We start from the raw sequence: 25201 nt of genomic DNA on the forward strand, positions 1-25201 counted from the left end.
AGAACCCATCACTTTTCCACCATGTGACATAAACATGGTTACTGACATGGCACTCTTATAGTCTCTTGCTAGGCACATTGTCATGGCTGCTGGGTTGGGGACAAAAGTAACGCAGTGTTAAATGAGCATGAGCCAAGCAGCCAGTGCAAGGCAGTTAACCCACTGTTCCCCCCGGGCGCCGAAGACGTGGATGTTGATTAAGGCAGCCCCCCACCGCACCTCTCTGATTCAGAGGGTTAAATGAGGAAGACACATTTCAGTTGAAGGCATTCAGTTGTACAACTGACTAGGTATCCGCCTCTTTCCCTTATGATAAAAACATAACTGGCCTACTTCAAGGGGTCTCTGAGCAAAATACACTTTCACAATTGCCCCCAGTGTCCCCTAATCATCGATGGAAGTTGTCACTCAGATATCTGTCTTTAGGTTATCAGTAACAGCATTGCTCAGTGCAAACGCAACGCCATTAGGATCTCTATGACATCTTGAGACTAGTCCACAACTGATAGAAAATGCTCACAAATGAAACATTAAGTACAAAAAAAATATTTTATTAATACTTGAAAATAAATATGAAAGCTTGGTTTAATTTCAACTCATTAAAACATAGCTTTAAATACAGAACAGAACCTTAACTAAAGAAATCTTTGATCAACAAATTGAAATCCATTGTTCAGGTACATAGTGTAAATAGCTATTTAAAAAGAAATGAAGACCTTTGGTAAAGAATTATTCTCCATTTCATTTAACCCTTATTTTACCAGTTAAGTTGACTGAGAACATGTTCTCATTTACAGCAACGACCTGGGGAATAGTTACGGGGGAGAGGAGGGGGGGATTAGGTGGCCATGATGGTATGAGGGCCAGATTGGGAATTTAGCCAGGACATCAGGGTTAACACCCCTACTCTAACAATAAGTGCCATGGGATCTTTAGTGACCACAGAGAGTCAGGACACCTGTTTAACGTCCCATCCGAAAGACGACACGCTAAACAGGGCAATGTCCCCAAACACTGTCCTGGGTCATTGGGATATTTTTTTTAGAGCAGAGGAAAGGGTGCCTCCTACTGACCCTCCAACACCACTTCCAGCAGCATCCAGGGACAAACCATGCTTAGATTCAGAGCAAGCCAGCAGTGGGATGCCGGGTGGTACGAGAAGCAATAATGTGACTTCTGTAGACTGGTAACAGGCCTGGTATGGTACATTTTTTGAACTCGCTGCAGGTCAGAAGATAAATTGAGTAACTCATCTGTGGAAGACAGTGGGAACATCCATCCCAACTGACACCCTATATAGTGCACTACTTCATTACAGCCCTATGGGCCCTGATAAAAAATTAAAGAAAGACTATTTAACTGGTCTGGTCCACTCTTCTAGTCTAATGTAATGACTATTTCAACACTATGGTCAGAGACATCACATTTTGCTGATATACCGTTTGTATATGGCAGAGATAAAGATATCAAAATACAATGGAGTGTAAAGTATACATATATTGAACAAAAAGCTTATTTCTCTCAAATTGTGCACAAATTTGTTTACATCCCTGTTAGTGAGCATTTCCCCTGTGCCAAGATAATCAAGAAGCTGGCATATCAAGAAGCTGATTAAACAGCACAATCATTACACAGGTGCACCTTGTACTGGGGACAATAAAAGATCGCTTTAAAATGTGCAGTTGTCACACAACACAATGCCACAGATGTCTCAAGTTGAGGGAGCGTGCAATTGGCATGCTGACTGCAGGAATGTCCACCAGAGATGTTGCCAGAGAAATTAATGTTCAGAATGCTACTGTATGCAGACATATAGCACCTCACACTACTACTACTACACCAATACTGCAGTACTACTACACTACTGGTATACTACCCCTGGTATACAACTACTGCAGCACTACTACTGGTATACTACTAGAGCACTACCCCTGGTATACAACTACTGGTATACAACTACTGGTATACAACTACTGGTATACTACCCCTGGTATACAACTACTGCAGCACTACTACTGGTCTACTACTACAGCACTACCCCTGGTATACAACTACTGGTATACTACCCCTGGTATACAACTACTGCAGCACTACTACTGGTATACTACTAGAGCACTACCCATGTTATACAACTACTGCAGCACTACTACTGGTATACTACTAGAGCACTACCCCTGGTATACAACTACTGGTATACAACTACTGGTATACAACTACTGGTATACTACCCCTGGTATACAACTACTGCAGCACTACTACTGGTCTACTACTACAGCACTACCCCTGGTATACAACTACTGGTATACAACTACTGGTATACAACTACTGGTATACTACCCCTGGTATACAACTACTGCAGCACTACTACTGGTCTACTACTACAGCACTACCCCTGGTATACAACTACTGGTATACTACCCCTGGTATACAACTACTGCAGCACTACTACTGGTATACTACTAGAGCACTACCCATGTTATACAACTACTGCAGCACTACTACTGGTATACTACTAGAGCACTACCCCTGGTATACAACTACTGGTATACTACCCCTGGTATACAACTACTGGTCTACTACTACAGCACTACCCCTGGTATACAACTACTGCAGCACTACTACTGGTATACTACTACAGCACTACTACTGGTATACTACTACAACACTACCCCTGATATACAACTACTGGTATAGTACCCCTGGTATAGTCCTACTGCAGCACTACCCCTGGTATACTACTACTGCACTACTACTACTACAGAACTACCCCTGGTATACTACTACTACAGCACTACTAACGTAAACTCACGTAAACTCGTACATCACTGTGGTCCGTACAATTGCCCTTATTTTAGCGCCCTAAAAACGTAATACTTCCAGATCAACTGTAATGTCAATACCATTGTAGAGCACAATTTCTCCCCTTTCCAACAGAATCAATTACATGACCTAAACGCTGCACGTTTCTGCATAATTCAAGCAGGCAATGAGCCCCGTCGTGTCTTTTTAAAAATGGCGGGTGGGGAAGCAAAACTAATGCGTGATAGTGAGAAGGAGAGATATTGTGTGGAAAATTGCTTTTTTTCACTCAATCTGTCCAACTTATCACCTTATCGCCTCTAAAATGTAAATAAAACACTATAAAGAGTTTATATAATGTGTCATTACATACCTACTTGAAGGTTTGTGTCGAATTTTAATCGGGTTTTTAGGGCGGTGCTAAAGTGATCTTAGAAGTAAACAGCGGAATGATGAGAATGATGATCGTATGCAATGATGACGCAAAAAATGACTAGGTATCCCCCCTTACCCCCGTCACTGTCCATTTCTTGTTTTTAAACGATGAGAGAAGTGCTACACCTGGTGGAGAGAGATTGTAAGACAGAAATAGTTGCTTTATACGTGCTGTACGTAACGACATGACACGTCACGATGTAACGGAGGGTCCATTTTTAAACTTTTCTCCAATACTATAGAACCATTACTATGTCGATCAACGCTTGAATAGAAACGTAGTTCATACCCCAGATTTTGAAGTCAACACAGTCGCTACAGTCCCATTAGTTTTCTTTGTAGCCTCGTTTGAATGTTGCGGTTGCGCACATTTGTACGGAATGGGGTGAGTTTACGTTACTGGTATTTATGGTTTGCACGTTGCTTCACAATATTGTTTTGAAGGTTAGTTTTAGGACTGATGCCCAACTGAACATTCTACTCAATGCATCCTCATTGGGGGCTGATGAAGATTCGGTCTAAAGTTTATTACTGTGGCTTGAAAACACGATGACTTTTCTAAAGGCGGAAAATAATTAGTAGGAAAACCTTTTTTCATCATTTTGATGTCGCCGGATTAACTTTAGATGCAGTATAACGTTAGCCAGCTAGCTAAGACTGAGGGGAGACCTCCAGATTTTAGCTAGCTAACATTAGCAATGATAGCTATTTTGAACGAAACTTGCTAGCTAATGACAACATTGCTATCTGTCTAAAGTAAATTTGACGACATGATGGCAAAGTTGTTTCCTACTAAATATGTGCCTACCTTCAGCAATGTCATAGTACTCCAAGCCCTTAGTGTAATTTAGACGACAAAGTCAATAGCCACGGTTTTACTTTTGAGCATCAATATGGCTGCAGCGTCTTTAGAACATCGGTAACAATGGCAACAACACGACCAAGTGATGGAGGTGCAACCCATGAATACTGCCACAGTAATACCACTGGTATACTACTACAGTAATACTACTCTATGCAGTCATATATAGGAAGTAGGAGGGAATAAACAGGAAATCCAAAACATTTAGGAAAACCTGGAAATGTTAAGCCAACTTTTCCAACCCTAACTGGTAGTAAATCTACGTGTGACAGATCTTGTCTGTGCTGGTGTAGAACTCTCTGGAGGAGCAGAGGTGAGTGGCCAGGTCTCTGGGAATATTGAAGGGGGCAGCACTGCTCACTGCCAGGGACAGCAGGTTGGCACAGGTGGGCAGGTATATGTGCTGGACATGGTCCACCTCTGACCGACACACCGGGCACACCTGAAGGGAAGAGATCAAAAGATTTGATTAGAATATAATATGCTAATCTAACATTAAAACACTGTATACATGTGACTTGTGCGGAATCAAAACAGACTATTGTTAAGATACAGTCCTATAGAGCTGGATGAATTAGTCTATATAATCTTGGATTAACGGTGTCCACAGAGTAGCTGACAGTACTGCCCTACAGGCATTTAACCTATGACCTACAGGCTACAGAATGTTCAGGACAGCCAATAAACCATGGGAAGAAGGGTAACTATCGATTCTGCAAACATTCCTCCCGTCTACCGTACCCCTCCTCGCCAAACAGTTCACTTAATTTGCTTAAAAAAGGGGAAAACAGTACCAGCTCTTTTCATGAACTGCCAACCACCCTGACCTCTCTAAAAGTTTACCTTGGAGCTTCAAAGTTCATTCAGCACAGTGGAAGATACTAGAACACGGCGTTATGGTGTAACAGGGACTAGTGTTTAGTGCTGCTGCCCCTGGAACACATAAAACCCACGGAGGCTGCTGTTCAAACCCCAACTGAGTCACATTCCATTCTGTCCTTCTCCTCCATTTCAATCCCTTCTTCACTGTAATCTATCAATACAGACTACAAAATACATCAACAATTATATACTGTACACACACACAACCGGTCAAAAGTTTTAGAACACCTACTCATTCAAGGGTTTATCTTTATTTTTACTATTTTCTACATTGTAGAATAGTAGTGAAGACATCACAACTATAAAATAACACATATGGAATCACGTAGTAACCAAAAAAGTGTTTTGGAAAAAATATATTTTATATTTGAGATTCTTCAAATATAAAAAATTCTTCAAATACACCCTTTGCATTGATGACAGCTTTGCACACTCTTGGTATTCTCTCAACCAGCTTCATGAGGTAGTCACCTGGAATGCATTTCAATTAACAGGTGTGCCTTCTTAAAAGTTAATTTGTGGAATTTCTTTCCTTCATAATGCATTTGAGCCACTCAGTTGTGTTGTGGCAAGGTAGGGGTGGTATACAGAAGATAGCCCTATTTGGTAAAAGACCAAGTCCATATTATGGCAAGAACAGCTCAAATAAGCAAAGAGAAACGACAGTCCATCATTACTTTAACCCTTGTGTAATCTTAACATTCTGTATACACCCCTTGTCCTAAGGGTACAAAAATGACCCGCCTTCACTAAACCCCTACAATAAAGCAGCTTAATTGAATTTTAAACCCTAAATGTGTTTTGCTTGAAGAAACAACCTGTCATTCATCACAAACTTTGTGAATATCTGGATTTTTTGATAAATACTTATGGACTGTACAATGAAGAATTCAACTACAAAATACTAGTCTTCGCCCATTTTTTTAACCATTGCCCCCCACCAACAAGGTGTAGAAACAACAATAAATAAGAATAAAATAAGATAGATACAGAACAAAAAGGTGAAGAACATAAATTAATCACCTCTAATTAGCACATGTAGGACAGTATGCTAGTGTGTGTGCATGGACTTTGCAGGTGTATTTCTCACATGTGCAACACATAGTATTTGTTTTACAGTCCTTCTTTGGGGGGCAGAATTGGCATCTCTTTAACTTGCCACAAGCACTGCAAAGGATGCTGTGCGGGGGAGGCACTCCCTTCTTTGAATGTGTGGGGTTACAAGTGCATTTTCCTCGCACACGTCTTGCAGGTCTTGACTCACAGTTATCAAATTGTAGCATTCTTGAGAAAGTGTGAAAGACTTTCAGTGGCATCGTGGCACGAAAATATATATATATATTTAAAAAAAATATATAATAATAACATTTGTTTTAATCGCCCTTCCACTCTCTGCATCCCAGAGACTACATGTAGCCTCGCCTCGGGACCTATACACACCCGCTAAGACAAGCAGCCCTATGTAGGCACGCAGGTCAATCTCATCCATCCTTTTCCAGTTGTCTCCATATTTACGGAAATCCTCCAAATGTGTCATCTCCAGGATGATTTTTTTGATGGCTGGTGTGATGAACATGTAGAATGTTGAGGCGATGTCCTGGGCATGGGCAACTGCATGTCTTGTGGGCCCTGGGGTCATCCTTATGACATTTTGTGCTGCCATCCTGCCCTGGTTGTCATAGGGTGACAAGGACCATGTTATTTTGCTCTTCTTTGACAAAAATGTCTCTTTCAGCTTGGGGGATTTCTTCTTCATCTGCAGATGATGCATCGTGCTCTGGGTTGTATTCTTCCCCATCTTCTTCTTCAGATACCACCTCTTCTAAATCATTGTTATCTTGTTCCTCCTGGACATCTGAAAAAATCTGATCCATGACCTGTTGGTCACTGAAACGTGCACTCATGGCTTCAGCAAAGAGAGAACTGGGGGGGCTGTCATGTGCAGCACCTTTATAGCCTCTGACTGCATTCCCCATTAGTAAACAATGCTTTCAAGAAATGTTTCTTTTGTCTGAAATTGTTTTAATTTTGTCTGTGAACTTGAGTCATGTGTGGGGTCGTGGAGGGGTCATGGAGGGGAGATGCTGCTCATGCACAATAAAGTTTTAGTTTTGTCTGTTCAATCAGTAGCACACAAAAAATGAACCTAAGACAATCTTTGTACCCTGGTGGTGTACAGCTTTCATGGAAATAGGAACAAAGGCGATGTTTCACTTTTTCTAATTTTGAGGTCACTCTAGGAAAAGTCATCCAATTTCAAGTTGAAAAACATAGTGGCGGGTCATTTTCTACCCTTATTAAGACAACACAAAGGTTAAGACATGAAGGTCAGTCAATACGGAACATTTTAATACATTTGAAAGGGTCTTCAAGTGCAGTCGTAAAAACCATCAAGCGCTATGATGAACTGGCTCTCACGAGGACCGCCACAGGAAAGGAAGACCCAGAGTTACCTCTGCTGCAGAGGATAACTTCATTAGTTACCAGCCTCAGAAATTGCAGCCCAAATAAATGCTACAGAGTTCAAGTAACAGACACATCTCAACATCAACTGTTCATAGGAGACTGTGTGAATCAGGCCTTCATGGTCGAATTGCTGCAAAGAAGCCACTACTACAGGACACCAATAAGAAGAAAACTTGCTTGGGCCAAGAAACACAAGCAATGGACAAGCAATGGATTTCCGATGGAAATCTGTCCTTTGGTCTGGAGTCCAAATTGGAGATTTTTGGTTCCAACCGCCGTGTCTTTGTGAGACGCAGAGTAGGTGAACGGATGATCTCCGCATGTGTGGTTCCCACCATTAAGCATGGAGGAGGTGGTGTGATGGTGCTTTGCTGGTGACACTGTCGGTGATGTATTTAGAATTCAAGGCACACTTAACCAGCATGGCTACCACAGCATTCTGCAGCGTTACGCCTTCCCATCTGGTTTGCGCTTAGTGGGACTATCATTTGTTTTTCAACAGGACAATGACCCAACACACCTCCAGGCTGTGTAAGGGCTATTTTTATTATTTTTTATTTTTTTATTTCACCTTTATTTAACCAGGTAGGCTAGTTGAGAACAAGTTCTCATTTGCAACTGCGACCTGGCCAAGATAAAGCATAGCAGTGTGAACAGACAACAACACAGAGTTACACATGGAGTAAACAATAAACAAGTCAATAACATGGTAGAAAAAAGAGAATCTATATACAATGTGTGCAAAAGGCATGAGGTAGGCAATAAATCGAATAATTACAATTTAGCAGATTAACACTGGAGTGATAAATCATCAGATGATCATGTGCAAGAAGAGATACTGGTGTGCAAAAGAGCAGAAAAGTAAATAAATAAAAGCAGTATGGGGGTGAGTTAGGTAAATTGGGTGGGTAGTTTACAGATGGACTATGTACAGCTGCAGCGATCGGTTAGCTGCTCGGATAGCAGATTTTTAAAGTTGTTGAGGGAAATAAAAGTCTCCAACTTCAGAGATTTTTGCAATTCGTTCCAGTCGCAGGCAGCAGAGAACTGGAAGGAAAGGCATCCAAATGAGGTTTTGGCTTTAGGGATGATCAGTGAGATACACCTGCTGGAGCGCGTGCTACGGGTGGGTGTAGCCATCGTGACCAGTGAACTGAGATAAGGCGGCACTTTACCTAGCATAGCCTTGTAGATGACCTGGAGCCAGTGGGTCTGACGACGAACATGTAGCGAGGGCCAGCCGACTAGAGCATACAGGTCGCAGTGGTGGGTCGTATAAGGTGCTTTAGTAACAAAACAGATGGCACTGTGATAAACTGCATCCAGTTTGCTGAGTAGAGTATTGGAAGCTATTTTGTAGATGACATCGCCGAAGTCGAGGATCGGTAGGATAGTCAGTTTTACTAGGGTAAGTTTGGCGGCGTGAGTGAAGGAGGCTTTGTTCCGGAATAGAAAGCCGACTCTAGATTTGATTTTGGATTGGAGATGTTTGATATGAGTCTGGAAGGAGAGTTTGCAGTCTAGCCAGACACCTAGGTACTTATAGATGTCCACATATTCTAGGTCGGAACTGTCCAGGGTGGTGATGCTAGTCGGGCGTGCGGGTGCAGGCAGCGAACGGTTGAAAAGCATGCATTTGGTTTTACTAGCGTTTAAGAGCAGTTGGAGGCCACGGAAGGAGTGTTGTATGGCATTGAAGCTCGTTTGGAGGTTAGATAGCACAGTGTCCAGGGAAGGGTCGGAAGTATACAGAATGGTGTCGTCTGCGTAGAGGTGGATCAGGGAATCGCCCGCAGCAAGAGCAACATCATTGATGTATACAGAGAAAAGAGTCGGCCCGAGAATTGAACCCTGTGGTACCCCCATAGAGACTGCCAGAGGACCGGACAACATGCCCTCCGATTTGACACACTGAACTCTGTCTGCAAAGTAGTTGGTGAACCAGGCAAGGCAGTCATTAGAAAAACCGAGGCTATTGAGTCTGCCGATAAGAATATGGTGATTGACAGAGTCGAAAGCCTTGGCCAGGTCGATGAAGACGGCTGCACAGTAATGTCTTTTATCGATGGCGGTTATGATATCGTTTAGTACCTTGAGCGTGGCTGAGGTGCACCCGTGACCGGCTCGGAAACCGGATTGCACAGCGGAGAAGGTACGGTGGGATTCGAGATGGTCAGTGATCTGTTTGTTGACTTGGCTTTCGAAGACCTTAGCTAGGCAGGTCAGGATGGATATAGGTCTGTAACAGTTTGGGTCCAGGGTGTCTCCCCCTTTGAAGAGGGGGATGACAGCGGCAGCTTTCCAATCCTTGGGGATCTCAGATGATACGAAGGAGAGGTTGAACAGGCTGGTAATAGGGGGTGCGACAATGGCGGCGGACAGTTTCAGAAATAGGGGGTCCAGATTGTCAAGCCCAGCTGATTTGTATGGGTACAGGTTTTCCAGCTCTTTCAGAACATCTGCTATCTGGATATAAAGGAGAAGCTGGGGAGGCTTGGGCGAGTAGCAGCGGGGGGGCGGGGCTGTTGGCCAAGGTTGGAGTCGCCAGGTGGAAGGCATGGCCAGCCATTGAGAAATGTTTGTTGAAGTTTTCGATTATCACGGACTTATCAGTGGTGACCGTGTTATCTAGCCTCAGTGCAGTGGGCAGCTGGGAGGAGGTGCTCTTGTTTTCCATGGACTTTACAGTATCCCAGAACTTTTTGGAGTTAGAGCTACAGGATGCAAATTTCTGCTTGAAAAAGCTGGCCTTTGCTTTCCTGACTGACTGCGTGTATTGGTTCCTGACTTCCCTGAACAGTTGCATATCGCGGGGGCTCTTCGATGCTATTGCAGTTCGCCACAGGATGTTTTTGTGCTGGTCGAGGGGAGTCAGGTCTGGAGTGAACCAAGGGCTATATCTGTTCTTGGTTCTGCATTTTTTGAACGGAGCATGCTTGTCTAATATGGTGAGGAAGTAACTTTTAAAGAATGACCAGGCATCCTCAACTGACGGGATGAGGTCAATATCCTTCCAGGGTACCCGGGCCAGGTCGATTAGAAAGGCCTGCTCGCAGAAGTGTTTTAGGGAGCGTTTGACAGTGATGAGGGGTGGTCGTTTGACCGTGGCGGATACAGGCAATGAGGCAGTGATCGCTGAGATCTTGATTGAAGACAGCAGAGGTGTATTTGGAGGGCAAGTTGGTCAGGATAATGTCTATTAGGGTGCCCATGTTTACGGATTTAGGGTTGTACCTGGTGGGTTCCTTGATGATTTGTGTGAGATTGAGGGCATCAAGCTTAGATTGTAGGACTGCCGGGGTGTTAAGCATATCCCAGTTTAGGTCACCTAACAGAACAAACTCTGAAGCTAGATGGGGAGCGATCAATTCACAGATGGTGTCCAGGGCACAGCTGGGAGCTGAGGGGGGTCGGTAGCAGGCGGCAACAGTGGGAGACTTATTTCTGGAGAGATTCATTTTTAAAATTAGAAGTTCGAACTGTTTGGGCATAGACTTGGAAAGTATGACAGAACTTTGCAGGCTATCTCTGCAGTAGATTGCAACTCCTCCCCCTTTGGCAGTTCTATCTTGACGGAAAGTGTTATAGTTGGGTATGGAAATCTCAGAGTTTTTGGTGGCCTTCCTAAGCCAGGATTCAGACACGGCAAGGACATCAGGGTTGGCAGAGTGTGCTAAAGCGGTGAGTAAGGCAAACTTAGGGAGGAGGCTTCTGATGTTGACATGTAAGAGGCCAAGGCTTTTTCGATCACAGAAGTCAACAAATGGGGGTGACTGGGGACATGCAGGGCCTGGGTTTACCTCCACATCACCCGAGGAACAGAGGAGTAGTAGAATGAGGGTGCGGCTAAAGGCTATCGAAACTGGTCGCCTAGAGCGTTGGGGACAAGGAATAAAAGGAGCAGATTTTTGGGCGTGGTAGAATAGATTCTGGGCATAATGTGCAGACCAGGGCATGGTGGGGCACGGGTACAGCGGAGGCAAGCCCAGGCACTGGGTGATGATAAGAGAGGTTGTATCTCTGGACATGCTGGTCTCAATGGGTGAGGTCACCGCATGTGTGGGGGGTGGGACAAAGGAGGTATCAAAGGTACGGAGAGTGGAACTACGGGGTCCATTGCAAACCAAAACAATGATAACTAGCCTGAACAACAGTATGCAAGGCATATTGATATTTGAGAGAGATATACAATAAGGCATAAAGTGATTGCAGGTCATGATTGGGAGAGCTAGCTAAAACAACAGGTGAGATAACAGCAGCTAGTCAGCTAATACAGCAACAGAAGGTAAAAATGGCGACGACTGGGCAGAGAGGGTCGGATTAACTACACACAGATCCTGAGTTAAGGCACAGAGCCGACAGATAAAACACAAATGAACAGAATGGAGTACCATGAATTAATGGACAGTCAAGTAGGCATCAGCTATGTAGCCAAGTGATCATAGTGTCCAGGGGGCAGCCGTAGATGGAGCAGTGAGGCCTCCACTAAGCTAGCACGCGTTTAAAGTTAGTAGCCCGGGGGGTGGTCTGCTCAGACGGAGGGGGTCTGCTCAGACGGAGGCCGGTTGAGGGCACCGGTTGAGGGCACGTCTGCAGACCAGACGTGGTCGTGTCGACAGAGAATCCAAGCCGGATAGCGATGGCGAAAGAGAGGTTGTGAATTGTAGAATTGTGTTTGCTAACTGGTGCTAGCTTCCTGGCTGCGCTAGCTGCAAGATAAGATAGCAGTTAGCAGACCGGGGCAGGCAAGTTAGCCTTTGGGGGACGTCGCGATGGGGGGGGGGGGGGGGGGGGAGTCTGTTTTTGCCTCTTCGTGCGGTGACGTCGATAGACCAGTCGTGGAATTAGTAGGGTTCCAGGTAGCTCTAGGTAGCTAACAGGCCTAGTAGGTTAGCAGAATGGGCCTTCAGCGGGCGTCACGCATGAGGGGCCTGTTGGAGTCCTCGGGCAGATTATGTCGATATTCCAGTCGTAGAGGATCGGCGGGGTTCCGTGCTCCGTACCGGCAGTAAAGGGGTCCGGATATTGTAGCCCAGGAGTGGGCTTCAGTAGTAGCACAGGAGCCCTAGCCGGGCTAGCTTCAGGCTAATTGGTGCTTGCTCCGGGATGGAAACGCTAGCCAGGAGTGGTCACCCGGGATTGTGGTTAGCTATTTTACCAAGAAGGAGAGTGATGGAGTGCTGCATCAGTTTATCTGGCCTCCACAATCACACGACCTCAAACAAATTGAGATAGTTTGGGATGAGTCAGACCGCAGAGTGAAAGAAAGCAGCCTACAAGTGCTCAGCATGTGTGGGAACTGCTTCAAGACTGTTGGGAAAGCATTCCAGGTTAAGCTGGTTGAAAGAATACCAAGAGTGTGCAAAGCTGTCATCAAGGCATAGGGTGGCTATTTGAAGAATCTCAAATATAAAATATTTTGATTAGTTTAATACTTCTTTCTGGTTACTCCATGATTCCATATGTGTTATTTCATAGTTTTGATGGTTTCACTCTTAAGTAGAAATGTAGAAAATAGTAAAAATAAAGAAAAACCCTTGAATGAGTAAGTGTTCCAAAGCTTTTGACCAGTAGTGAGTGAGTGAGTGAATATGTATATATACTTATTTTAAACCATGGCGTTATGGTTACCTCTAGCTGGACGGCACAGTTGTGGCAGCACACCATGTGTCCACAGGGGCAGAAGGCAGCGTCCATCTCCTCTTCACAGCACAGCATACACAGCAGAGCATCCTGGAGCTGCTGCAGCTTCTCCTCCAGAACCCGGCCCCTCTGGCATCCCTCACAGCCTCCTTCCCCCACCCCAGGGGACTGCGCCGGGCTCTGCTGGCCGGACACACAGTCCCCTCCCATGCCGGCGTTGTAGAGCGCCCTGCGGCAGTGGTCGTAGACCTCCTTGGAGGTGCGTCGGATGTCGAAGACATACTTTTTGCCCAGGTCGATGTTCTCGTTGAGGAAGAGAGACGCCAGGTGACCCTTGAAGTCACGGCTGTACTGCATCATCACGTCATTCGTCACCGTGTCACACCTGAAGGACCAGTAAGATCACAGTTATTTACCAAAAACACTCAAATCAATATTATAAAATGTTATTACACTGTGAAACTGGAATGACTCCACATGTACACTAAAACTAAACTAAACTCATGGAAATTGTCAGAAAATGTACAACATATATTGCGCTGCATACTATAATTTCTTACTGTACATTGGCTCACAGCAGAGATGTGTTTACAAGAGGGAAATGTCACCCTGTGTGAGCATGTTGTTGGTGTGTAAGCCATGCTACATGGTTGGTGGTTGCTGACCTGTAGAAGGCATGTTGTTAGTATGTAAGCCATGCTACATGGTTGCTGACCTGTAGAAGCCATGTTGTTAGTATGTAAACCATGCTACATGGTTGCTGACCTGTAGAAGGCATGCTGTTAGTATGTAAACCATGCTACATGGTTGCTGACCTGTAGAAGGCATGTTGTTAGTATGTAAACCATGCTACATGGTTGCTGACCTGTAGAAGGCATGCTGTTAGTATGTAAACCATGCTACATCGTTGCTGACCTGTAGAAGGCATGTTGTTAGTATGTAAACCATGCTACATGGTTGCTAACCTGTAGAAGGCGTGGGTCTCTGTGATGGCCCGGTACAGGCCGCTGGCAGCTCTGGTGCTTGTCATCTTAAACAGCAGGACCACATCCTCACCACTGTCCTTAGTGATGGTCATGTACACATTCTTCCCTGACTGGGTGGCCATCTGGATGATGGGATAAATGATCCTAGAACAGAGGACAGAGAGTCATTGTAGGCTCTATATAACTTCATATCAAATGTCCAACAGGAGAGCATTGCCTTGTGTGTCTAGACCTGTAGATAGAAGTACATAATCACATATTAACGGTGTCTACGCTAACAGAAGCATGCTGCCTTGAGTTTGTATAACCGGTCAGTGTTATATTTTCTACATCTGTATACAAAAACTGCACAGTAGAAAACGACAGGCAGCCGACCTCAACTTTAGTTTTTTTCAGTGCATCAACGAATAACATGTTTTGCATACAGCACTGTCAGGTTAGTGTAGTGAATATACCTGTTGGTGGGGGTGAAGTCAGGTTAGTTTAGTGAATATACCTGTTGGTGGGGGTGAAGTCAGGTCAGTGTAGTGAATATACCTGTTGGTGGGGGTGATGTCAGGTTAGTGTAGTGAATATACCTGTTGGTGGGGGTGATGTCAGGTTAGTGTAGTGAATATACCTGTTGGTGGGGGTGAAGTCAGGTTAGTTTAGTGAATATACCTGTTGGTGGGGGTGAAGTCAGGTTAGTGTAGTGAATATACCTGTTGGTGGGGGTGATGTCAGGTTAGTGTAGTGAATATACCTGTTGGTGGGGGTGAAGTCAGGTTAGTGTAGTGAATATACCTGTTGGTGGGGGTGATGTCAGGTTAGTGTAGTGAATATACCTGTTGGTGGGGGTGATGTCAGGTTAGTGTAGTGAATATACCTGTTGGTGGGGGTGAAGTCAGGTTAGTTTAATGAATATACCTGTTGGTGGGGGTGAAGTCAGGTTAGTGTAGTGAATATACCTGTTGGTGGGGGTGAAGTCAGGTTAGTTTAATGAATATACCTGTTGGTGGGGGTGATGTCAGGTTAGTGTAGTGAATATACCTGTTGGTGGGGGTGAAGTCAGGTTAGTTTAATGAATATACCTGTTGGTGGGGGTGAAGTCAGGTTAGTGTAGTGAATATACCTGTTGGTGGGGGTGAAGTCAGGTTAGTTTAGTGAATATACCTGTTGGTGGGGGTGAAGTCAGGTCAGTGTAGTGAATATACCTGTTGGTGGGGGTGATGTCAGGTTAGTGTAGTGAATATACCTGTTGGTGGGGGTGATGTCAGGTTAGTGTAGTGAATATACCTGTTGGTGGGGGTGAAGTCAGGTTAGTTTAGTGAATATACCTGTTGGTGGGGGTGAAGTCAGGTTAGTGTAGTGAATATACCTGTTGGTGGGGGTGATGTCAGGTTAGTGTAGTGAATATACCTGTTGGTGGGGGTGAAGTCAGGTTAGTGTAGTGAATATACCTGTTGGTGGGGGTGATGTCAGGTTAGTGTAGTGAATATACCTGTTGGTGGGGGTGATGTCAGGTTAGTGTAGTGAATATACCTGTTGGTGGGGGTGAAGTCAGGTTAGTGTAGTGAATATACCTGTTGGTGGGGGTGATGTCAGGTTAGTGTAGTGAATATACCTGTTGGTGGGGGTGAAGTCAGGTTAGTGTAGTGAATATACCTGTTGGTGGGGGTGATGTCAGGTTAGTGTAGTGAATATACCTGTTGGTGGGGGTGATGTCAGGTTAGTGTAGTGAATATACCTGTTGGTGGGGGTGAAGTCAGGTCAGTTTAGTGAATATACCTGTTGGTGGGGGTGAAGTCAGGTTAGTTTAATGAATATACCTGTTGGTGGGGGTGATGTCAGGTTAGTGTAGTGAATATACCTGTTGGTGGGGGTGAAGTCAGGTTAGTTTAATGAATATACCTGTTGGTGGGGGTGAAGTCAGGTTAGTGTAGTGAATATACCTGTTGGTGGGGGTGAAGTCAGGTTAGTTTAGTGAATATACCTGTTGGTGGGGGTGAAGTCAGGTCAGTGTAGTGAATATACCTGTTGGTGGGGGTGATGTCAGGTTAGTGTAGTGAATATACCTGTTGGTGGGGGTGATGTCAGGTTAGTGTAGTGAATATACCTGTTGGTGGGGGTGAAGTCAGGTTAGTTTAGTGAATATACCTGTTGGTGGGGGTGAAGTCAGGTTAGTGTAGTGAATATACCTGTTGGTGGGGGTGATGTCAGGTTAGTGTAGTGAATATACCTGTTGGTGGGGGTGAAGTCAGGTTAGTGTAGTGAATATACCTGTTGGTGGGGGTGATGTCAGGTTAGTGTAGTGAATATACCTGTTGGTGGGGGTGATGTCAGGTTAGTGTAGTGAATATACCTGTTGGTGGGGGTGAAGTCAGGTTAGTGTAGTGAATATACCTGTTGGTGGGGGTGATGTCAGGTTAGTGTAGTGAATATACCTGTTGGTGGGGGTGAAGTCAGGTTAGTGTAGTGAATATACCTGTTGGTGGGGGTGATGTCAGGTTAGTGTAGTGAATATACCTGTTGGTGGGGGTGATGTCAGGTTAGTGTAGTGAATATACCTGTTGGTGGGGGTGAAGTCAGGTCAGTTTAGTGAATATACCTGTTGGTGGGGGTGAAGTCAGGTTAGTGTAGTGAATATACCTGTTGGTGGGGGTGATGTCAGGTTAGTGTAGTGAATATACCTGTTGGTGGGGGTGAAGTCAGGTTAGTTTAGTGAATATACCTGTTGGTGGGGGTGAAGTCAGGTTAGTTTAGTGAATATACCTGTTGGTGGGGGTGAAGTCAGGTTAGTGTAGTGAATATACCTGTTGGTGGGGGTGAAGTCAGGTTAGTTTAGTGAATATACCTGTTGGTGGGGGTGATGTCAGGTTAGTTTAGTGAATATACCTGTTGGTGGGGGTGATGTCAGGTTAGTTTAGTGAATATACCTGTTGGTGGGGGTGAAGTCAGGTTAGTTTAGTGAATATACCTGTTGGTGGGGGTGAAGTCAGGTTAGTTTAGTGAATATACCTGTTGGTGGGGGTGAAGTCAGGTTAGTTTAGTGAATATACCTGTTGGTGGGGGTGAAGTCAGGTTAGTTTAATGAATATACCTGTTGGTGGGGGTGAAGTCAGGTTAGTTTAGTGAATATACCTGTTGGTGGGGGTGAAGTCAGGTTAGTTTAGTGAATATACCTGTTGGTGGGGGTGATGTCAGGTTAGTTTAGTGAATATACCTGTTGGTGGGGGTGAAGTCAGGTTAGTTTAGTGAATATACCTGTTGGTGGGGGTGAAGTCAGGTTAGTTTAGTGAATATACCTGTTGGTGGGGGTGAAGTCAGGTTAGTTTAGTGAATATACCTGTTGGTGGGGGTGAAGTCAGGTTAGTTTAGTGAATATACCTGTTGGTGGGGGTGAAGTCAGGTTAGTTTAGTGAATATACCTGTTGGTGGGGGTGAAGTCAGGTTAGTTTAGTGAATATACCTGTTGGTGGGGGTGAAGTCAGGTTAGTTTAATGAATATACCTGTTGGTGGGGGTGAAGTTAGGTCAGTTTAGTGAATATACCTGTTGGTGGGGGTGAAGTCAGGTTAGTTTAGTGAATATACCTGTTGGTGGGGGTGAAGTAAGGTTAGTGTAGTGAATATACCTGTTGGTGGGGGTGAAGTCAGGTTAGTTTAATGAATATACCTGTTGGTGGGGGTGAAGTCAGGTTAGTTTAATGAATATACCTGTTGGTGGGGGTGAAGTCAGGTTAGTGTAGTGAATATACCTGTTGGTGGGGGTGAAGTCAGGTTAGTTTAATGAATATACCTGTTGGTGGTGGTGAAGTCAGGTTAGTTTAATGAATATACCTGTTGGTGGGGGTGAAGTCAGGTTAGTTTAGTGAATATACATGTTGGTGGGGGTGAAGTCAGGTTAGTTTAATGAATATACCTGTTGGTGGGGGTGAAGTCAGGTTAGTTTAGTGAATATACCTGTTGGTGGGGGTGAAGTCAGGTTAGTTTAATGAATATACCTGTTGGTGGGGGTGAAGTCAGGTTAGTTTAGTGAATATACCTGTTGGTGGGGGTGAAGTCAGGTTAGTTTAGTGAATATACCTGTTGGTGGGGGTGATGTCAGGTTAGTTTAGTGAATATACCTGTTGGTGGGGGTGAAGTCAGGTTAGTTTAGTGAATATACCTGTTGGTGGGGGTGAAGTCAGGTTAGTTTAGTGAATATACCTGTTGGTGGGGGTGAAGTCAGGTTAGTTTAGTGAATATACCTGTTGGTGGGGGTGAAGTCAGGTTAGTTTAGTGAATATACCTGTTGGTGGGGGTGAAGTCAGGTTAGTTTAGTGAATATACCTGTTGGTGGGGGTGAAGTCAGGTTAGTTTAGTGAATATACCTGTTGGTGGGGGTGAAGTCAGGTCAGTTTAATGAATATACCTGTTGGTGGGGGTGAAGTTAGGTCAGTTTAGTGAATATACCTGTTGGTGGGGGTGAAGTCAGGTTAGTTTAGTGAATATACCTGTTGGTGGGGGTGAAGTCAGGTTAGTGTAGTGAATATACCTGTTGGTGGGGGTGAAGTCAGGTTAGTTTAATGAATATACCTGTTGGTGGGGGTGAAGTCAGGTTAGTTTAGTGAATATACCTGTTGGTGGGGGTGAAGTCAGGTTAGTTTAGTGAATATACCTGTTGGTGGGGGTGAAGTCAGGTTAGTTTAGTGAATATACCTGTTGGTGGGGGTGAAGTCAGGTTAGTTTAGTGAATATACCTGTTGGTGGGGGTGATGTCAGGTTAGTTTAGTGAATATACCTGTTGGTGGGGGTGAAGTCAGGTTAGTTTAGTGAATATACCTGTTGGTGGGGGTGAAGTCAGGTTAGTTTAGTGAATATACCTGTTGGTGGGGGTGAAGTCAGGTTAGTTTAGTGAATATACCTGTTGGTGGGGGTGAAGTCAGGTTAGTTTAGTGAATATACCTGTTGGTGGGGGTGAAGTTAGGTCAGTTTAGTGAATATACCTGTTGGTGGGGGTGAAGTCAGGTTAGTTTAGTGAATATACCTGTTGGTGGGGCTGAAGTCAGGTTAGTGTAGTGAATATACCTGTTGGTGGGGGTGAAGTCAGGTTAGTTTAATGAATATACCTGTTGGTGGGGGTGAAGTCAGGTTAGTTTAGTGAATATACCTGTTGGTGGGGGTGAAGTCAGGTTAGTTTAGTGAATATACCTGTTGGTGGGGGTGAAGTCAGGTTAGTTTAGTGAATATACCTGTTGGTGGGGGTGAAGTCAGGTTAGTTTAGTGAATATACCTGTTGGTGGGGGTGAAGTCAGGTTAGTTTAGTGAATATACCTGTTGGTGGGGGTGAAGTCAGGTTAGTTTAGTGAATATACCTGTTGGTGGGGGTGAAGTCAGGTTAGTTTAGTGAATATACCTGTTGGTGGGGGTGAAGTCAGGTTAGTTTAGTGAATATACCTGTTGGTGGGGGTGAAGTCAGGTTAGTTTAATGAATATACCTGTTGGTGGGGGTGAAGTTAGGTCAGTTTAGTGAATATACCTGTTGGTGGGGGTGAAGTCAGGTTAGTTTAGTGAATATACCTGTTGGTGGGGGTGAAGTCAGGTTAGTTTAGTGAATATACCTGTTGGTGGGGGTGATGTCAGGTTAGTTTAGTGAATATACCTGTTGGTGGGGGTGAAGTCAGGTCAGTTTAGTGAATATACCTGTTGGTGGGGGTGAAGTCAGGTTAGTGTAGTGAATATACCTGTTGGTGGGGGTGAAGTCAGGTTAGTTTAGTGAATATACCTGTTGGTGGGGGTGAAGTCAGGTTAGTTTAGTGAATATACCTGTTGGTGGGGGTGAAGTCAGGTTAGTTTAGTGAATATACCTGTTGGTGGGGGTGAAGTCAGGTTAGTTTAGTGAATATACCTGTTGGTGGGGGTGATGTCAGGTTAGTTTAGTGAATATACCTGTTGGTGGGGGTGAAGTCAGGTCAGTTTAGTGAATATACCTGTTGGTGGGGGTGAAGTCAGGTTAGTGTAGTGAATATACCTGTTGGTGGGGGTGAAGTCAGGTTAGTTTAGTGAATATACCTGTTGGTGGGGGTGAAGTCAGGTTAGTGTAGTGAATATACCTGTTGGATGGGGTGAAGTCAGGTTAGTGTAGTGAATATACCTGTTGGTGGGGGTGAAGTCAGGTTAGTGTAGTGAATATACCTGTTGGTGGGGGTGAAGTCAGGTTAGTTTAGTGAATATACCTGTTGGTGGGGGTGAAGTCAGGTTAGTTTAGTGAATATACCTGTTGGTGGGGGTGAAGTCAGGTTAGTTTAGTGAATATACCTGTTGGTGGGGGTGAAGTCAGGTTAGTTTAGTGAATATACCTGTTGGTGGGGCTGAAGTCAGGTTAGTTTAGTGAATATACCTGTTGGTGGGGGTGAAGTCAGGTTAGTTTAGTGAATATACCTGTTGGTGGGGGTGAGGTCAGGTTAGTTTAATGAATATACCTGTTGGTGGGGGTGAAGTCAGGTTAGTTTAGTGAATATACCTGTTGGTGGGGGTGAGGTCAGGTTAGTTTAGTTTAGTGAATATACCTGTTGGTGGGGGTGAAGTCAGGTTAGTTTAGTGAATATACCTGTTGGTGGGGGTGAAGTCAGGTTAGTTTAGTGAATATACCTGTTGGTGGGGGTGAAGTCAGGTTAGTTTAGTGAATATACCTGTTGGTGGGGGTGAAGTCAGGTTAGTTTAGTGAATATACCTGTTGGTGGGGGTGAAGTCAGGTTAGTTTAGTGAATATACCTGTTGGTGGGGGTGAAGTCAGGTTAGTTTAATGAATATACCTGTTGGTGGGGGTGAAGTTAGGTCAGTTTAGTGAATATACCTGTTGGTGGGGGTGAAGTCAGGTTAGTTTAGTGAATATACCTGTTGGTGGGGGTGAAGTCAGGTTAGTTTAGTGAATATACCTGTTGGTGGGGGTGATGTCAGGTTAGTTTAGTGAATATACCTGTTGGTGGGGGTGAAGTCAGGTCAGTTTAGTGAATATACCTGTTGGTGGGGGTGAAGTCAGGTTAGTGTAGTGAATATACCTGTTGGTGGGGGTGAAGTCAGGTTAGTTTAGTGAATATACCTGTTGGTGGGGGTGAAGTCAGGTTAGTGTAGTGAATATACCTGTTGGATGGGGTGAAGTCAGGTTAGTGTAGTGAATATACCTGTTGGTGGGGGTGAAGTCAGGTTAGTGTAGTGAATATACCTGTTGGTGGGGGTGAAGTCAGGTTAGTTTAGTGAATATACCTGTTGGTGGGGGTGAAGTCAGGTTAGTTTAGTGAATATACCTGTTGGTGGGGGTGAAGTCAGGTTAGTTTAGTGAATATACCTGTTGGTGGGGGTGAAGTCAGGTTAGTTTAGTGAATATACCTGTTGGTGGGGCTGAAGTCAGGTTAGTTTAGTGAATATACCTGTTGGTGGGGGTGAAGTCAGGTTAGTTTAGTGAATATACCTGTTGGTGGGGGTGAGGTCAGGTTAGTTTAATGAATATACCTGTTGGTGGGGGTGAAGTCAGGTTAGTTTAGTGAATATACCTGTTGGTGGGGGTGAGGTCAGGTTAGTTTAGTTTAGTGAATATACATGTTGGTGGGGGTGAAGTCAGGTTAGTGTAGTGAATATACCTGTTGGTGGGGGTGAAGTCAGGTTAGTTTAATGAATATACCTGTTGGTGGGGGTGAAGTCAGGTCAGTTTAGTGAATATACCTGTTGGTGGGGGTGAAGTCAGGTTAGTTTAGTGAATATACCTGTTGGTGGGGGTGAAGTCAGGTTAGTTTAGTGAATATACCTGTTGGTGGGGGTGAAGTCAGGTTAGTTTAATGAATATACCTGTTGGTGGGGCTGAAGTCAGGTTAGTTTAGTGAATATACCTGTTGGTGGGGGTGAAGTCAGGTTAGTTTAGTGAATATACCTGTTGGTGGGGGTGAGGTCAGGTTAGTTTAATGAATATACCTGTTGGTGGGGGTGAAGTCAGGTTAGTTTAGTGAATATACCTGTTGGTGGGGGTGAGGTCAGGTTAGTTTAGTTTAGTGAATATACATGTTGGTGGGGGTGAAGTCAGGTTAGTGTAGTGAATATACCTGTTGGTGGGGGTGAAGTCAGGTTAGTTTAATGAATATACCTGTTGGTGGGGGTGAAGTCAGGTCAGTTTAATGAATATACCTGTTGGTGGGGGTGAAGTCAGGTTAGTTTAGTGAATATACCTGTTGGTGGGGGTGAAGTCAGGTTAGTTTAGTGAATATACCTGTTGGTGGGGGTGAAGTCAGGTTAGTTTAGTGAATATACCTGTTGGTGGGGGTGATGTCAGGTTAGTTTAGTGAATATACCTGTTGGTGGGGGTGAAGTCAGGTCAGTTTAGTGAATATACCTGTTGGTGGGGGTGAAGTCAGGTTAGTGTAGTGAATATACCTGTTGGTGGGGGTGAAGTCAGGTTAGTTTAGTGAATATACCTGTTGGTGGGGGTGAAGTCAGGTTAGTTTAGTGAATATACCTGTTGGTGGGGGTGAAGTCAGGTTAGTTTAGTGAATATACCTGTTGGTGGGGGTGAAGTCAGGTTAGTTTAGTGAATATACCTGTTGGTGGGGGTGAAGTCAGGTTAGTTTAGTGAATATACCTGTTGGTGGGGGTGAAGTCAGGTTAGTTTAGTGAATATACCTGTTGGTGGGGGTGAAGTCAGGTTAGTTTAATGAATATACCTGTTGGTGGGGGTGAAGTCAGGTTAGTTTAGTGAATATACCAGTTGGTGGGGGTGAAGTCAGGTTAGTTTAGTGAATATACCTGTTGGTGGGGGTGAAGTCAGGTTAGTTTAATGAATATACCTGTTGATGGGGCTGAAGTCAGGTTAGTTTAGAGAATATACCTGTTGGTGGGGGTGATGTCAGGTTAGTTTAGTGAATATACCTGTTGATGGGGCTGAAGTCCTCCTGACAGATGGATACCCCTTCAGGACCGACCCCTATAGCCAGCCTCTGTCCCTCTGAGTCCCTGGCCCAGTGCCACTCCACCCCGTAGTTCTCCAGGGAGGACACCAGCTGTAGGGCCTGGTACTCTGCAGACGCCTGGCTCAGACCCTCTAGCTCACGGTGCTTCTCCTGGATGCTGCAGACGGACACGGCAGGACGGGACAGAAGAGTTACATTTTCTGCTTTTGTAATACTGTTCAATCACCAGGGGGGCCCACCCATAGAATTAAAAATGTTTTCTCCATTCTATTTCAAATGCTGCCACCAAATAATCCCTGCTGGGTTTTCATTTTTTTGTCCCTCCACTGGTTGTTTTTTAAATTATAGAATTATTTGTTTTATCTACAAAATAAAATGTACTAAAACTAAACACATGAGGAATGAGAACTGTACTTTAGTGCCCAGTAGTGAATGTACGTAGCTGCAGGGCTAGCTAGGTCAGCAGCCTGGTGTTTTAGGGACAGATGTTGTGAATACCATTTATATGCTGATTTGGGAGTACTTAGGCTCCTCCCACATCAAGGCAATAACAGAATACCAAACCATGGTTTAGTCAGCTGTTCAGATGGCCTTAACAAATCAAAAAGGTAATACTTTTATCATCTTGTATCTACAGCAGTTCTACAAGTCAGCATAGAGAAGTATTTAGTAGGAAATGGAATGCAGGTGGAGTCATGTTACTCATTGCTGTGCTAACCTGTTGATGGTTGCCAGGTCAGGCTCCTGTCTGAAGATCTGGCTGGAGCAGTACTTGGCTGTGTTCTGGTTGTAGTCTCCGTACTCAGCCTGGGCTAGGAGGGCACACAGCTCCTTGGCCTGCTCAGCCTCCATCTGCAGGCTGCCACTGTCCAGCTCCTCCTTTATGTGCAGGAAGAACATATGTCTGGAGGAGAGAGGGATGTGTAAAGGGTTATATGATGGACATGAGGAAGAACGAGAATACAACTTCACAAAACTGCAGTGATAATGGGGAAACTAATTAGACATTTTTGCCTCGTCAAAAGAGGACATTGCACTGAAAAGAGGAACGAAGTTAATCCTCTTTGTAGGCTCTAAATCTAGGTCGAAGATACCCAGGTTAGAACAACGTAATAACTAGTATCACTGGTCCCTTTGTCTAGAATTCTTCCTCATTTATGCAAAGAGTTATGGGATATTAGAATCCTCTTGTTGTTATTTTCAACATAGCCCTAAAAGAGGAAGAACAAGAATACAGCTTAACTGGTGATGGTAAACTAGCCCTCTGTGCCTCCTCAAAACAGGAAGTTGCACTGAATATAGGAATGAAGATAGCCTTCTTTATAAAATGACATTTCTCTCATGCCTGCTATGAGCGCTTGACCTTTCTGTCCACAGGGTCAGCTATCCATCTTATTGCTCCAGTGAGGAATGTGGGCGGCAGAATTGCTGGTACAGGCAGGTCACGACCCCAGACAGTCCCAGGCGATAAACAGGAAGCCTGTTTAAACTAAACAAACTCAGACTACAACAACTAATATTGATCACTGTTGTTGTGTCAGTCTGTGCTTCACTCCAATGTGAACTACTACGGTGTAACGGCGCAGTGTCGGTGGTGTAACGGCGCAGTGTCGGCGGTGTAACGGCGCAGTGTCGGCGGTGTAACGGCGCAGTGTCGGCGGTGTAACGGCACAGTGTCGGCGGTGTAACGGCGCAGTGTCGGAGGTGTCCTAATTGGCTCCCGTTAGACACTGTAGGTACAGGACTAACAGTCACAGACAAGACACTGTAGGGACAGGACTGACAGTCACAGACAAGACACTGTAGGTACAGGACTGACAGTCACAGACAAGACACTGTAGGTACAGGACTGACAGACAGAGACACTGTAGGTACAGGACTGACAGACAGAGACACTGTAGGTACAGGACTGACAGTCAGAGACACTGTAGGTACAGGACTGACATTTAGGGACACTGTAGGTACAGGACTGACAGTCAGAGACACTGTAGGTACAGGACTGACAGTCACAGACAAGACACTGTAGGTACAGGACTGACAGTCACAGACAAGACACCGTAGGTACAGGACTGACAGTCAGAGACACTGTAGGTACAGGACTGACAGTCACAGACAAGACACTGTAGGTACAGGACTGACAGTCAGAGACACTGTAGGTACAGGACTGACAGTCAGAGACACTGTAGGTACAGGACTGACAGTCAGAGACACT

At 44.7% G+C, this 25201-nt stretch overlaps 1 protein-coding gene across 2 annotated transcripts in view; it reads right to left on the minus strand.

Moving 5' to 3' along the window:
• Positions 1-535: 535 nt before the first annotated feature.
• LOC129843752 (E3 ubiquitin-protein ligase MYLIP-like) overlaps positions 536-25201 on the minus strand; it is a 31166-nt gene continuing 6500 nt past the window's right edge. Inside the window, exons 3-8 of one of the 2 annotated variants that reach the window (XR_008757878.1) lie at positions 23708-23893; positions 22949-23146; positions 14053-14217; positions 13076-13472; positions 4940-5029; positions 4460-4538 (exon numbers count right to left, since the gene is read on the minus strand). Coding sequence is in view for 1 of the 2 variants with exons in the window: in XM_055912333.1 (XP_055768308.1) it covers positions 4356-4538; positions 13076-13472; positions 14053-14217; positions 22949-23146; positions 23708-23893 (1129 nt within the window). In the remaining variant the exon portion in view is untranslated. Of the gene's footprint in view, positions 4539-4939; positions 5030-13075; positions 13473-14052; positions 14218-22948; positions 23147-23707; positions 23894-25201 lie in introns of both variants that reach the window. The other variant, XM_055912333.1, reaches the window with a different exon arrangement.

The sequence above is a fragment of the Salvelinus fontinalis genome, unplaced genomic scaffold (assembly GCF_029448725.1).
Source record: "Salvelinus fontinalis isolate EN_2023a unplaced genomic scaffold, ASM2944872v1 scaffold_0158, whole genome shotgun sequence".
Classification (NCBI taxonomy): Eukaryota; Metazoa; Chordata; class Actinopteri; order Salmoniformes; family Salmonidae; genus Salvelinus; species Salvelinus fontinalis.